This window comes from Empidonax traillii, unplaced genomic scaffold (genome assembly GCF_003031625.1).
Source record: "Empidonax traillii isolate 1590-97213 ecotype Southwest subspecies unplaced genomic scaffold, ASM303162v1 scaffold329:size853407, whole genome shotgun sequence".
Lineage (NCBI taxonomy): Eukaryota > Metazoa > Chordata > Aves > Passeriformes > Tyrannidae > Empidonax > Empidonax traillii.
Genome location: NW_020955522.1, coordinates 79,947 through 95,105, shown reverse-complemented (window position 1 = coordinate 95,105; position 15,159 = coordinate 79,947). Strand labels below are relative to the sequence as shown.

Sequence of the window (15,159 nt, the reverse complement as noted above, 5' to 3'; positions counted from 1 at the left end):
ATTATATTTTCCAAACGAACAACCAATATTTTTATATAGTAATAGCAGTAGGTTTATACAACTTAATTATACAAAATTGCTTTCACAGGGAAGGGAACATGGAGTTTTCTGAAGTGAATATTGGCTTTTTACATTAATATTATTACTATGCTTACTCTTAAACAGAGAAATGCCTAACACTTGGTATTCAGATTCTACTTTTTCTTTGCAGCCAAAATAGTAATATTTGAAATGCCATGGATAATGAATGGTAAGTTGTTGTTTGTTTGGTTTTTTTTCATTTCAGACTGTGGTAACTCTTAAAATGCAGAAGCATAAATAGGAAGCATTTTTCTGCTCTGTGTAGATACAGATGAATGGTGGCATTTGTTAAGCTTGGATCTTTAAATCTGTCAATGTGAAGATTGTTTATTTTTTATTTTTCCTTCCAGCACTGTATTTTGGATCATACTTTAAATGGAATCCATATTCATTGTATTATTTTTAAAGACTGGGAGGCTTTGAAAAGTCATCTCTTCTTTAGATGCTTCCAACTGTGGAATACTTTAAGGAATCCCATCATTAGCAATTGATAGACATTTATAGCTAGCTGAAAACTAGAATACACAATTTAAGATAGATCCCTGACACTGGACGCTAATGTGGTTGTATTTATTTTGTCTACCTCAAAAATTACCTTTAATTATAATTTACAGAATAAACTTTTACTCCTCTATTGTGTACCATATGAACACATACTTTTTATACTGGCTTTATATTTTACTGTATATTCATGTTTTACCATCGCTGAAATAACAATGGTGTTGGAAAATACTTTGTAGATCTTAATAAGTGTCCTTTAAATGAACTAAACGTTGCAGATAGGAAGAGTGTATACTTATCTTTTCTAACCTGTCTCACTCAGATTTGGAAATACAATTTGTTTTACCCACTCAGTACTTCCTGGGCTAAATTCCAAGACAACAAATCTATCAGTTATTAAATCAAAGATACTTTTTCCATTTTCTCTGTAAATACTCTTTTCCTTACACTGTTTATCCCCATTATAAAAGTACAGAACCTGCTCTGAAAAGTATCTTACAGGATGTAGCTCACTTGTGTTGTGTAAGATCTACCAATACAGAGGAAAAACATCCTACAAACACAAATTAAAAAAACCAACCAAACCAAAAAAAAAAACCAGAAAAAAAACAAACAAACAAAAAACAAACCCTTTCTTGACAACATATGTATATCCTTTGATTGTTTTCTTTTATTTTGTTTTTAAGCTGCTTTTAAAATCGTGAAGGGTTGGCTTGGCCCGGATGCAATAAGCATGTTAAAGTTCACAAACAAGAGTGACATACAGGAATACATCAGTGGAGAGTATCTGCCACCTCACATGGGTGGAACTGTGAGTATATTAACATTTCATGCCCCTTTTGTGATAGATTGAGGCATCTATATAAATTCCATATGTGGGGTTGAGAGTTGGCATTTCACAGATGTGAAATGTCTTGAAATCATTTTGCCAATGATAATTTGAAAGTATAAAATAGGTTAATTTCATGAGAATTTGGCATCTGGCCGTCTTAAACAGCAAAATAATTTTTCTGAATCATTCATCCACTTACAGGTCACTGAAAACCACATAGTTTTTGAGACCTTTTTTTAAAAAAATTATCTGTTTTAAGTGTCATTCTTCTTTCTATTTTTTCCTACCTGATGAATTAGAGATAGCACTGGTTTATTAAACAAGTTCTATGAACAGAAAGTAGGTTTCATGGCCCTCTGAGGGTTGTTGTCCTGCTCTAAAGCTATGATTCACTAAAGACAGTTAGATTGCAGTTATTCTTTGTGGTCTCCAGGGCTGCATTTTAAGACATGGATGAAAAAGATTGGTTTTAAAGAGTGCAGTAAAACTCTAAAGTGTATGGTAGAGGCAGTATCACTTCAGCAGAACCAGAATCTCATTCCAGTGCAATCTAAAGAGCAGAACAGCACAAGCATGTTGCACAACAGGTTTCGCTTCACAAAGCTAGTAGATTAGTTTGCATAATATTTATATTTGAATTTGCAGAAAAGGATGTTATTTCCTTTAAAATTTTTGTAGGCCACCTATGGTAGCGGAATAAGCCCACTGTAGGGGACTTAGTTGTAATTTTTCTCTTTCTACAGTTTCTTTACTAATGTGTTTTTGATATTAAACAGTAACAATATGGAGAAAAGGATAGTTATGTTTCAGGGATAGTAGGAGAGGCCGTCTTCCTTTGTATATAAATTCAGGGGAAAGTTCATGTGATCAGAGCATATGAAACTTGTTTGGGGAACATAAAAGGATGCTACCTTGGGAATTACCTTACCTTTTTATTTGACTGAGATTAATAACCTCTGGAAAGTGCTTTTCCATGAGATTTTTTGAAGAAAAGATACCCTTCTTCTTCATGGAAAATTGCTGCCCAAACTCCCCAGTATTATATTACAACTTTCTCATGTGAAAGAAAACTGAAATTGCTGTACTTCAGCAATACTTCAGGAGGGGTATTGAGGAAAGAGGTGATGATGACTGAAGTGGCTTCACTAAGGAATTGAATGGTGTTTAGTAGTGGTTCTGGGCCTGGCTCCTATGGTATTGTCCTGTTGTTGCAATAGAGTGGCAAGTTTCTTTCCTCTGTGGAGCTATATCCAGTCTGCTTTTTAGACCATCTTACCTTGGATTTATGTGTTTAAAGAAAAAATTTATGGCTTTGTTAAATATTCTTGTGAAGCATCTGACTGAGCACACAATCTTAGTTATCCCTAATCCTGCCTTGGTCCTGAAAGGTCTCATTGCCAGTGTGATTACTGATCAAGTTGGCTCTATATGACCCATCTTCTGGGAGCATTAACATCTTTCCTAGTCATGGAAGCAACTTATCCAAATCATTTGCCTGGGACAGTAAGTTCCAGTGGCAGAATTAAAGAATAGGAGTAAAGTTGCTTGACTCCAGGGGTTTTGACAATTTCAGAAAAACAGCTCTATCTCTGCATATTAGAAGCTCTGTATTTTTAACCAGCACGTATTTCATCTAACTACTGAGTTTCTTTGTTACTTAAACACTCAGTGGGTGTTTGAGCTGTTACCTGTCATAATTTGGAAGAATTGTTAGCTAATACTGAGACTCCAGAAATTGCGCTCCTGATCTTTCTTCGAAAGATATCTTCAGTGAATTGCGCTAAGGCAGGACTTTTGCATCTCTCACAACAAGGAGTTTTTCAGTGACTAGACAACAGACAATTTAATGACCTTTTATCAGAATTTAACTTGTCTTTATGTGATTAACCTTGGGTCCTCTTAAGGCAACTAGTTATTAGTGTTGTCAGGCCTGGCTTTTTTTAAACACAGTATCTGACCTGTGCAAATTGATTCCCGTCACAAATTCTGCATTCAAGTGTTAGTTTTGTTTGTGAGGGTTTGGGTTTTTTGCCTCCTACCCATTCTTTCTGTCATCTTTGATTTCCTCGTGTTTAGTAACAGATCTTCATATTTGCAAGTTCCATAATGCTGCTGAAGAGTGCAGCACATCTGTGTGTCCCTTGCATTCAGTGCAGTAGCCATAAAACTCTCATCCCCTTTCTGCTGTGTCCCCTAGTAGGATCCATCTTTAAAGAGGTCTTACTAGATTTAAGCAACTAATGTAGCAGGTCTTTTGGCTGGTTACTTTGGGGAGATAAGTGCAGTGGGGTCTAGGTATCCCAGAAGAATGTTAGAGACTAGTTTTGGAAGTAACAAAAAAAAAAAATCCATTTTTGGAAATCGAATAAATAATACTGAACTTAGAGTCAGTGATTACGTTGTTAATTAAAGGAATTATTCTTTATCTCTGTTGGAAGCCTCCAAGCTTCAGTGTCTCAATGAAGAGACATTTAAGTATGTTTTAAGTCAGGGTTACTGAAAAGATGAATCAGAGACTTTCCTTAGTTTTGAAATCCTTCAATTAAAAGTCAGCCAGCTGAGAAAGGAGGAATATTGCATGCTTGATTTTAGACAACTAGTGGACAAAGGTATCTCTTGAGTATCAAAAGCAATAATGCTAATTATGGAAAACAAACTTGGATTTTGAAGGACTTTGGAATATAAATTTAAGTTTCATTCAAGTCCTCACCAGGACTGTGGCTATTACCATACTGCTAATCCATACATGCAACACATACATGCTTGGAGTTGTTATAGTCCACAGTGCACAGAGATGCTCTTTATAGCAGATTTGTCTTGGAGAGCTTGTCAAAATTGCCCAAAACAGATCTAGGAGCATGCTAATGCTAGCCAGTCTGGAAAATTAAGGTTAGGTGCTCAAAAACCACCTGCTAATGGTTTTCATTTACTGATAAATGTATACTAAAGCAGTGTTTTCCTGGTTTCTTAATCTATTGTATCCCACATTCTACCATTTCCAGTTGATATGGATGATGGAATAGTCCAGTTCTTAAGGCATACCCACTGCTGACTCACCAGGGAGGTTCATTGCTTCTTCAGTAACGTTTTGTGCAAGACTGCTGTACATACAGTGTACACCCTGATACAGGACGTGTACACACAGTAGGGTTTTAGTTTGTGGTTTTGCCCTTTGTCAGAAGATGGATTTAACGAGGATGGTTTGATCAAGATTCTCTCTACTGGTGCCAGTATTGAACAGTGTGTGCAACTAGAATGCTGTGCTCTTTACCTGGTATCTGAATTAGTAGCCCATACCTTGTGTTCTTGAAAGTACCATTTATATGTTGTGACTAACATGTAGACATGACTAACATTTTGCATGTGATTTTGTGGGCACTGTGTACATGTAATCTTAAAAAATATCACTACTGTGTTTTGAGATATCTATACCACAGTTGGCAGACATGGTAATATAAAGTCTATAGATCTTTAGATTAAGATAAGAGAGCTGTAAGTCTATAGAATGGATATATCAAGCGTGGGATAAATGTGTCTTGTTTACCTGTCTGAGGTTTTTACCCTCTCGGTAGATAAACTCATGTTACTGAAACTTACAGGCTGTGACTGCAAAGCGTGGAATTTTGAGTTATCCCATGATGAGACTTCATCTGCTGAAGCAATCCAGTACCAGGGATTAACGAGGCCAAGTGAAGTGTGCAGCAAAGTGAACTTCCCTTTATTAAGGTCACTTTGTCATATGCCCTTCATCACATGCTGGAAGGGAGTGAAAAGGCTTTTTATCAGTTTGGCCAAGGGGAAGCTGGATATTTCTGTCCTGTATTTGCAAATGGGGAGAGGTGCCAGTATTCTGGAAGCCTACTGCAGTATTTCTAACAATCTGGATTCTTTTCTTCTAATAGTGGATTAGTCTGTAAGTGATGCTGGAGCTTGTCCTTCAGGTCCTTAATAGGATATTGTTTGAGCCAGTGGATACCTGTTTCATTGACCTAAAGGTCTTCAACTGCTGCTACAACCTGAAGAATAGAAGAGATTTAGACCTTGATTATAGATGATAGGAAGAATGCTGTTTTGTTTGTAGTTTCTTTGAATGGTTCCATCTAAGGTTTTTCCTCTTTTTTTCCCCTCAACCTCACATTATTCCTTGTTTTGAGAAAATGTACTTGCTTGTGGAGAGCTCCTTTGGAACACCTTTGTAACTCACTGCTGGATACATAGTTTTGGAACCGTGGGCATTGCTCAAGTCTGCCTCACAAGAGTCAAAGCTATGTTAGGGGTTTTTTCACTAGAAAAGCTGCCAGACTAATTCAGTTTACTTGAAGTTTAAAACTGTTTGAAAATGCAGTAAGAACAGAGATCCCTCTTTAAACACTGTTTCTAACATTAGATAAACCTGTTTTGAGAAGGTAAGGAGAATTTCTAGTTAGCAAAAACGGGGTTTTTTTACTGTTTTTTTAATAGAAAAGATACCTTTACTGTAGTCATTGAGAACTTCTAATATGCTGCTACAGCATTACTCAGATGTCTTAAATATGGTCTTTGATTTGGCATTCCAAAGACTGAGGTCTGACTCGCAGGGAATATGCTAAATGTCCACTCGCTAGGTTAAGGTTTAAGGATTATTTGGGGTTGTTTTGTGGTTTGAGGTTTTATTTCCTTTTTTAAAATTACCATTATGAAACTAACATGCAAAGAACAACTGGTGTTTTTCATCACTTTTGGAGTGTTTTTAGAAATAGCTGTCATAAGTTTTAAACCACATCTTCTAGAACTAGGAAGAGAACTTCAGCATTAAGACTCCAAATGCTGATTCTTGATAGACCAGCTTCTGCAGTTCTGCTTTAACTATAAATAACAGTTCCATTTTATTGGCTTCACTGGATGACTGTATTCGTCTGTTGATAGCAAAAATAAAAACTACTGGTGCCAGCTTTCTGCACAGTGGTACCATTCAAAATGGATAATTGAAACATACAAGTAATGTGAAATTAAAAAATTGATAGTATTTCTGTTTGAAAAATCCTAGAGAAGGCACTTCTCATACTCCTAAATAACCAACTGTTCCTTTAAAAATATTTGCCTTTTAGGATTCTTTCAAGTACAGTTATCCTCCATTGGTTGATGATGATTTTCAAACTCCTTTATGTGAAAATGGGCCCATTACTAATGAAGATGAGCATGAAAGTAAAGAAGAGCTAGATGCAGACACCAAGGAGACGGGGGAGCTCAGTGAAGCACAGAATCCTAATCAGAAAAAGGTATCTATGAAGACTTAGGCAAGACTAGCTAAATGGTTACAAAGGGAGACAAGAGACATATTATTTTGGGTATTTGTTTCAATTTTTTTAACATTTTCTTCTGTCTTCCAATTTGGCAAAAAAACCCAGTAAAACTGAAAGATTATACTTGTATAATCTTGTCTTGGCTCTTAGACAAGTTTGATACTTGAGTGTATAAAATGTGTACCAAATATTTAGTCTATCTCTTGGAATATAGTGACTTGTATTGTAAAATTAAAAAGGGGTTTGTGCTTTTGTTTTCAAAGATTATGTTTTTTCTAGTTGGTTTATTTTTAATCTTGGGATATTTAGTGGTGTTCACTTGAAATACGTCTAATTTTCTGAGTTGCTTAAATGAGTATGTACATGAGAAAATATTGTTAAATATTTATACTTTATTGGATGTTATTTTTTTTCTTAAATTATTGATAAAATCTCAGAGCATAAACGTTTTCATTTATTCTCAGGAGAAATTGTATTCCTACTCCATCACTCCTGTTTTACAACATAATCTTCTTGCAGTGTTGTTTATCCAGAAACAAAGGCATTGTTTTACCTTTTTTTTTTCTTACAAGTTCACATAAAGTGATGTTTAGGAGTATGCAGTGATAATCACTGAGAATATTGCTCATTAAAATAGTAGGAAAAATCTGAAATTCACCACTTCAGTGCCATAATTAACTTTGGAATAGCAAAACTTCTGTTTAATGGAGTAAAATACTTACACTTTCAATACTTACTGTTCCAAGTTTGTCAGAATAATTTGAAACATACAGCACATAAAGTAGTGCGGTTGTTCATTGCAGCTTGGTCAGCTTTTCAAAAGAAAAAAGATAATTTCACTGACCTTAAGGTCAAAAGGAAGCATTGCATAGCAGTGGTGTCTTCCTGACCATTCGACTCAGTAGCTTCTTTTGTTTGTAGCATATTTTTCAAGCTATGATTCTATGATGCAGAAATATGGGCAGCTCCTGTTCAGTGTGTGAGTTGCCTTTGGTGCTTAATAAGCCTCAGTGTTTGTTGGTTCTTTTTTAATTTCCCTGGCGAACTAGCTTTCTACTTTATTTTTTTACTTTTTTTTTTACTCTTGAAATACTGTAAAACAAATAATTATTTTCTGCTTTATACAGTGTAATCAAGTTGCTACTCAGTTTTTTCAGTGAAGTGTGATTGACTTTTATGCTCATCACGTGTCAATTAGCCTTAAGCACTTTTAAAACCTTACCTTTAACACACTTCTAAAATTTCATGTCAAATCTAGTTTTTGGTACTGTTCCTGTTAAAAAAAAAAAAAAGGTAGGTAGTTTAAGGAAAACTCAGTTCTTGTGTTTTCATATTTAAAAATACATGCTGTTTCTTCCACAGCAAGTACACCATTGCTTACCACTTTATTGTTACCTTCTTTTCTAAAATATGTTTTTTAAAAATACTCTCTTATTGTCTCAGAATGGTTGGTTTTTCTTATTTCCAAGTTAACTACTTTTACATGACTATTATCTAAATATAAATATTCAAATCTTTAGTTGGCCACTTTCAGTATTAGTGTGTTTCAAGTGATCTGTGAGGTATCATTGTCTTCATTTTTCTGTACTACAGATCTCTTCTTGCAGACTCTTGTCCCCTAAGAATTTAATATATGTAAACCTCCTCTTATCCCATAGAAGAACCTGTCTTTCCACAGAGTACAGGGAACCATGAGTGATAAACTTAGTTAGTAAGTGCCTGTGCAGTAGATGCCTCCACCTTTGTGTTTTATGGTTATATTTCCTCTGGTGATTTGCGTAGAACAAATCCCAGCATATAACTAGTGCACTATATATACACACTAACCTTTTACTATAACTTTTATATAATTATAAAATAAGTTTGTGTGGGGTTTTTTTATAAAAAATATAAAATTTTGCATTTTTCTTACTGCTGTACTTAAAACTTGCATGAACTAAATTCTCCTCATGCCTTTTCTCTGTATTTTAAGTGGAATAAAAAGGAGGCTAAGCAAACTCTTCAGCCAGCTGAACTTGAATCATGATGCCACTAATTCTTTCAATTTTCTGCATTCCCCCTTGCACCTGAGTTCCAGAGTTGTTTTTTTTTTGTTTTGTGGTTTGGTTTTTTGTTTTGTTTTTTGGTTTTTTTTTTGTGGTAGTAAGATGTCCAGGCCTGCTGACATGTATTTTCTTAATGTTATAGAAGAAAACCCTCACAACCTAAGATACCTGCAGTTTTGGATGCACCAATTCAATCAGCATTATTTGTTTTATGTTCTACAATACTTCAGAGTTTCATCTAAAAGCAATGAAGATATGTTTAGCAACTCTGCAATGTGATCAAGTGTGGAATTGCTACTGTGTTTTCTGTTCAGTGTTGCAGTGATTATATTGGGGCATCTGTTTCAACTGAAAAGTTTTGCAGTGGATGAATAATACCAGTGCTTTATAATCTTATAACTTAGCGCGTCTGCAGTTTTCAAAAGCCAGCTTAGGCATGAAGAAAATACATGGGGGGAAAAAACCAAAGCATAAGTTTTGTTTCATGCATGTTTATGATGTTATGTAACTTCTATAGCAAATCACTTTCTTCAGTGGACTTCAAGAAGCTTCAGGGAATGAATACATATTAAGCTTGATCTGTAATATATAAATTGTTGAAATAAGCCTCCTTATATTCTTTGAAATACCTACATGATTCTGTAGTGTTTAATCCAGGTTGCTAGTTAATCATTGTAACTATCATTTTTACTCAGATGAATTCTGTAGAACATATTTCCAAATCAGAGGAAAGTGACAAAACAGAGGTCAAACCAAAAAATGCAAAGAAAGCATTAACCACTTTTAAAGGACCTTTATTGCATATCAGGTAATAATAATTTTTTGTCATTTTTTTTTACAATGTTCCTTGGACACTTGAGTATTGAACTAGTTGGTTTTCAAAATAAACTGTTTTTCAGACTATTAGGGGAAAACAAGTTATAAGCATCTTTTTAAGACTAATTTTTACAAAATTTAAAGAATTTTTCTGGCTTTACATGTTTTTAAGTGAATCTTTTTGTCACTGTGGGCATGCTTTTTTTACTAATAAATGTGTGTTTCACAGAATTGTAGACGTTTTGTTTCAATTGAGAAACCATCTGACTTAAACCTGTGCTTATCTGTAAATGAGAGCAGTGGTTTGACATTGTTTACCTGCATTGGCTGAAGAAAAAACAGTGCTTTACCAAGACAGCTTTCACTGTTAAATCTTGCTTGAATTCTTTTACCTTAAGATGGTATAAATGTCTACACTAGTAGAATGCACCATTTAAACTTAAAGAATGGGTCCAATTTGTTTTGTTTGGAAAGTGCTCTATATAAATAGCACATCCGCCCAGAAGTCTTTGTCATCAAAGATGCTTACATCTTGCAGTTAATTTGCTTTTTGTCATTAAACTAGGAAAAAGAAATCAATTAGCCAATATCACTTTTTATTTTCACTGCCTTTCAGGTCAAGATGCTTGTTTAGAATTTAATTTAGATGTTAACTTTTATTTTCACTTACAGTTTGCTATTAGATGAATGAAGAAAATATCTAATTTTTAGGTAATTTCTTAGCTAATTTTCTAAGTGCTGTAATGAATTAGTTTTGGAATGAATTTGAATAATGACATGCTCATTAGAATAAAAATTAATTTGTATATGTAAATTTTTCCTAATTTTGAAATGAAAAACCTCCTCTGTATAGCTGTAATGTCTTGTATGGCAGGACAAAGGCATAGACATCGGAATTGTGATTTTAAAAGAATGTTAAAAATTTTCTGGGACGATGACAAAAGGAGCTGTCTTCTTCCATCCACTTTTATTTTTAAATAAAAAGGGGCAAATATCATAAGCAGACAACAACAAAAATTCCAAACAAGCAAAACTAACACCCAACCCCCACACACATACCTTTTTTTTTTTTTTTTCTCTTAAAATATTTCAAGCTGTCCTTGAATAGAAGGGTTGCGGTTCACGTAAATTACATGGAAGAGTGAACTTAGTCAAGTATTAGGGTGTTAATACTTGTAGCCTTGCAGTCATGGAAAATAAAATATTGGTACCTTCATTGTCTTTGTTTGTTTTGTTTTTAAAGTAGACTCCTGAGTCCAGTTGTTGTCTTCATCAGTGCTCTACCTCTGTAGAAACCAGAACTAGTTTTCTTTCCCTGCAGTGATTCTCAGGACACTGAAGTTGATTGAACTGATAATATGTAGTGCCATTTATAACCAGTTGCAGGCACCTGTTGCAATGACTAGAAGCTCTGCCACTGTGATTAACTTCCATCCTTGCTGATCCCAGCATTGCCCGTGGAGCCTGACCAGGAAGCTGAGGCACTGCAGCTCTAGCACCATGAAATCGTGGCCAAAGCTGGGTCCTTGTGTTCTTTTGTGTTTGTAGTCACACTCAGAGCTGATTCCCTCCTTTAGACCACTGTTGTGTTTGCCTTGCATACCTTACAATGAAAGGCGGGCCTCTGCTTTTCCACCTCAATAAATGACTTTGTTTGGTATGACAAAAAGCAGCCATTTACTTGCAATGTCTGGTGAAGACCAGCTCATGTGGTGTCTTTTGGAACGAGAATTTCTAGTACAAACTGAAGTGGTTACATTACACACACCAGAGTAGTGTTTCTGTGAAAATTAAAAAACCTAGGTGTTTGTTTAAATAACCTACCCTCCTAACATTTACACCTCACCCACCCCCAACAGTGTGGCCCTCAAGCATTTTTTTTTTTTTTTTTTTTTTTCTTTGACCAGTAACCACAGTGGTAGAACAAGAAAGATCAGGTTCTGGCAGAATGATCTCTTTTTGTGGTTTGTTTTGATGCCAGTTAATGTTTTCCTGTCTCATTTATGGTTTATCTTGCAATTGCTGTAATGCACTAGTGTAGTATTAAGATGGCCAAAAAACTTTGTAGATACCATTCTTCCCATCCCTCGTGGTTAGGTTGAGAATTGGGAAATGAAAAAAATACTGAGAGGATGAGGAGATAGAATCTGCCTATGAAGCTGTTTTAAACCCATCAGTTTCTTGGTTTCTGCCTTATTTGGCACACTTCCTTCTTCCCCACGAAAAAAAAAAATATTCTTGTCATGTGGACTGTCTACTACTTTGTAGAACATAAGCACCCCCTACATGCACAGTCACCATTGGAATCCACTTCCACCATGGGCATTCAGGCTTGCCCTACAGCACCAAGGGTTTTTCTTCTCAGCCATTACACTGATTTGTTTTAAGTGAGAGAAGAAAAATTCATACTATAAAATGGAGATCTTTTGAGGAGGAGGTTAAACTAACATGAAATCAGCATTCTAAAAAGAAGATGTGGGGAAAACCCCATATGTTTTGAACAAGTTTTTCTGTTACAAGAATCTGCAGTTCTGTAGCACCGCATGGTACAGCAGTTCTTTGCGTGCTCCTAATGTGACATAATGAAAGAAAAGGTTTTGACTTGTAACTCAAGTTTCCTTTCAACTTAGATGAGCATGCCCTACCTTTTGCCTAGTAGTGTTCATTTGAATGCTTATCCAAAATGAACTGTGTTTGATGTGGTTTAAAATATTTCATGCATGACTCTTCTAATTGCATTAGAATATTTAAAAATAAGCAATAACTTTATTTATGCATGTGACACCACAAGTATGCAAAGATTGACTCATAGTTACAAGTGAATTTAGCTGTAGTGGTTGAAATGATTGCCACTTGCAGGTATCTGCCTCTATCGAGTGCACTATATGCAGTACAGGGGTAGATGTACAAGGTGGTAATTATTCCCTGTCTGTGACACCCTATATTCTTTAAAATTAGCATAAATTAAGATCAGCTGTGCTCTCCCTTAACATAGTGCTCTTAAGATGCAGTGGCTGACTGTATATATACAGTCTTCCTGTTGTTGCAGATGGTCACGCCCTTCCAGATTGGAGAAGTCAAGGGCAGTAATCAGCTGAGGCAGCTAGTTCCACTTGTCATGAGTCAACCCTGAGCTTCTCTACAAAATTTCTGCATTGTTTTTTCACAGCTGTGTTTTATGAAAATCTTTTTATACTGACTATAGTTGCAGGGTTGAACATACTTTATTTTCCTGTAGGTGTGGTCAGGTTTTCTCGATGATATGTTGTAAAGATAATTTGAAGAAACTAATTCTTTTCAAATTTCCTCTTAGCCCCGCAGAAGAGCTATATTTTGGATCCAAAGAAACTGGAGAGAAAAAATGTTTGATAGTTCTCACAAATGTCACTAAAAACGTAGTGGCTTTTAAAGTAAGTGTTTTATGTGTGGCTTGCTTTACTTTACTAAATGTGTAATTTTTACTTGTGTAAGGAAGAAGAAATGCTATTAAACCTACTAGACAGACAAAATTTTTTTATTCTGTTGTGGTGTTTGAAGCAGATCAAAGAAATCTTTTGGCTGAATTTATGCCTACAATGTGCCACCTCAAAGGGGATAATCATTATTGCAAATCTTTAAGGCACTGACTGGGAAAGAGCTATTGTGGTTAGTTTCTTAGTGAGAGTTTAATATTTCCTAAAGAAGAAAGTCTTGAGCTTGGCCAAGTCATCTTTTTCTTCTTTTTAAATATTGGCTGGAAACAAGCTAGTAATGCTCCAGAAGGATTGAGATCCCTTTGCAAATGTCAACATCAAAATAATGAATGCAGTTATGTTTGCTTCAGAAATTCTGAGTTGATTTGCATCTTTATGTTTTTTTTCCCATCTTTTATGTTCTCTGTGCACTCAAATAACTAAAGTTTCCATATCTCATACTAAAAATTATAACAGGTAGTCCACTTAATATTCTTGGCTGCTTTTAAATACGTATGCAAAGGAGAAATAGCAAATGCAAGAAAAGAAAGATAAAAGTGGTTGAAGGGGAGGAAAAATACCAGGATCCTATTACTCCTGCAAAATTATGTATTTTAGAGACTTGTCCTAATGTTCAAGCTTTTGGGGATTTAGTAATTAAAGAATGGGGGAAGTTGTGAACCAACTGTAGTTTGTGCATGCACTTACTCTATGTTTATTTGACATTTCTTGTTTATAGGTGAGAACAACTGCTCCTGAAAAATACAGGGTTAAACCCAGTAACAGCAGCTGTGAACCTGGAACATCATTGGATATAATAGTCTCTCTTCATGGTGGTAAGTCAAAATTTTTGATACCATTCTTAAGAAATCTGGACAAGTTTTATTAATAGACTGATGCTCTAGATACTGATGTTTGTATGTGCTTGCCAGTGGGTAAGACAGACTGACACCTGTGTCTACTTGACTGTTGTTTGAGAATGTTACTATTTGTTTAAAAAACATGAGTGTCAGGAAGCATTTCAGTACCTGCCCATACTGATTTACTACTCCGCTTAGGCATAAGCAGCTGTTATCTTCAGCCCATTCTGTTTCTTGTCTTAAAGAACAAAAAGTCTGATAGGCAGCTGTCTCACTTGTTCGCTGGTACAGTGGGAGTTTATCTGCAGTAAATTGGTTTCCTAAATTGTTGCAAGGACAGGCGAATTTACTGGAGAATTCATTCTTTACAAAATTCTGGGTTGTCTTTGAATTGTTCAGATGAAACTAGTTCTGTTAAAACTATATAATTTTGAGAAAACTGTAATCAAAATTATTGAGCTTTAGAGAATGATTTCGTTATTTTTATTACTAGTAGGTCACTATCTAGTGTCCTGCAATCAACCAGCTCTCATTTTATATCACTTTCAAAATGCTTCTATACTCTTTGTGATATTGTCATTTTATCTAAGCACACATTTATTGATTTGGTTTTTTTTTTTCTTCTTTGAGGGCAGGTTTTTCAGCTTCTCTGCAGGATCGTTTCCTTATAATGGCAGCAGAAATGGATCAGTCTTCTGGAGCAGGTGCACCAGAACTGACCCAGTTTTGGAAAGATGTCCCTAGGACCAAAGTGATGGAACATAGGTGAAGTTATGTTTTAACTGAGCACACAGATATTTGTGCTCTTGCTTTCTAGATCAAAAGCTGTCAAAATGTCATTGGTGAACTGAGGAAGCCTTTTCAGGTTAACATTGCAATAGTTATTTTAAAAATTATTCAACCAGAACAGATAATAAAGAGCATATAATAACTGTTAGATAGACCTTTTACTATTAATTATACAATGTTGCAATAAATTTGTGATTTTTAGTGTGTATTTTTGTTCCCTTTTCACAGGCTCAGGTGTCATGTCATAGAAAGCAGTAAGCCTTCTTCTCTGACATTAAAAGACAATGCATTTAATGTTCCAGCAAAAACAAATGAAGATTTACATATACAGGTACTACTGTATTCCTTTGTGTTGCATATTGAACAAAGTTATAAGATAAAAAGAATTTTTACTGAACTTTTTTGGTATGTTGTAAACTATACTATTTGAAAAGCTCAGCAGTTGAAAGTAACTAAATCAGTGATAGTGATTTAATTACTTTGGTGAATGACGGTGGTTTA

The 15,159-nt window shown here is 35.1% G+C and overlaps 1 protein-coding gene across 2 annotated transcripts in view; it reads left to right on the top strand.

Moving 5' to 3' along the window:
• The window catches only part of MOSPD2 (motile sperm domain containing 2), a 33,058-nt gene that overhangs the window by 16,367 nt on the left and 1,532 nt on the right, over positions 1-15,159 (top strand). For both annotated transcript variants that reach the window (XM_027891746.1, XM_027891747.1), the window contains exons 7-14: positions 212-250; positions 1,269-1,393; positions 6,502-6,672; positions 9,437-9,549; positions 12,871-12,967; positions 13,749-13,845; positions 14,505-14,634; positions 14,887-14,989. In XM_027891746.1, coding sequence (XP_027747547.1) covers positions 212-250; positions 1,269-1,393; positions 6,502-6,672; positions 9,437-9,549; positions 12,871-12,967; positions 13,749-13,845; positions 14,505-14,634; positions 14,887-14,989 — 875 coding nt within the window. The remainder of the gene's footprint in view (positions 1-211; positions 251-1,268; positions 1,394-6,501; positions 6,673-9,436; positions 9,550-12,870; positions 12,968-13,748; positions 13,846-14,504; positions 14,635-14,886; positions 14,990-15,159) is intronic.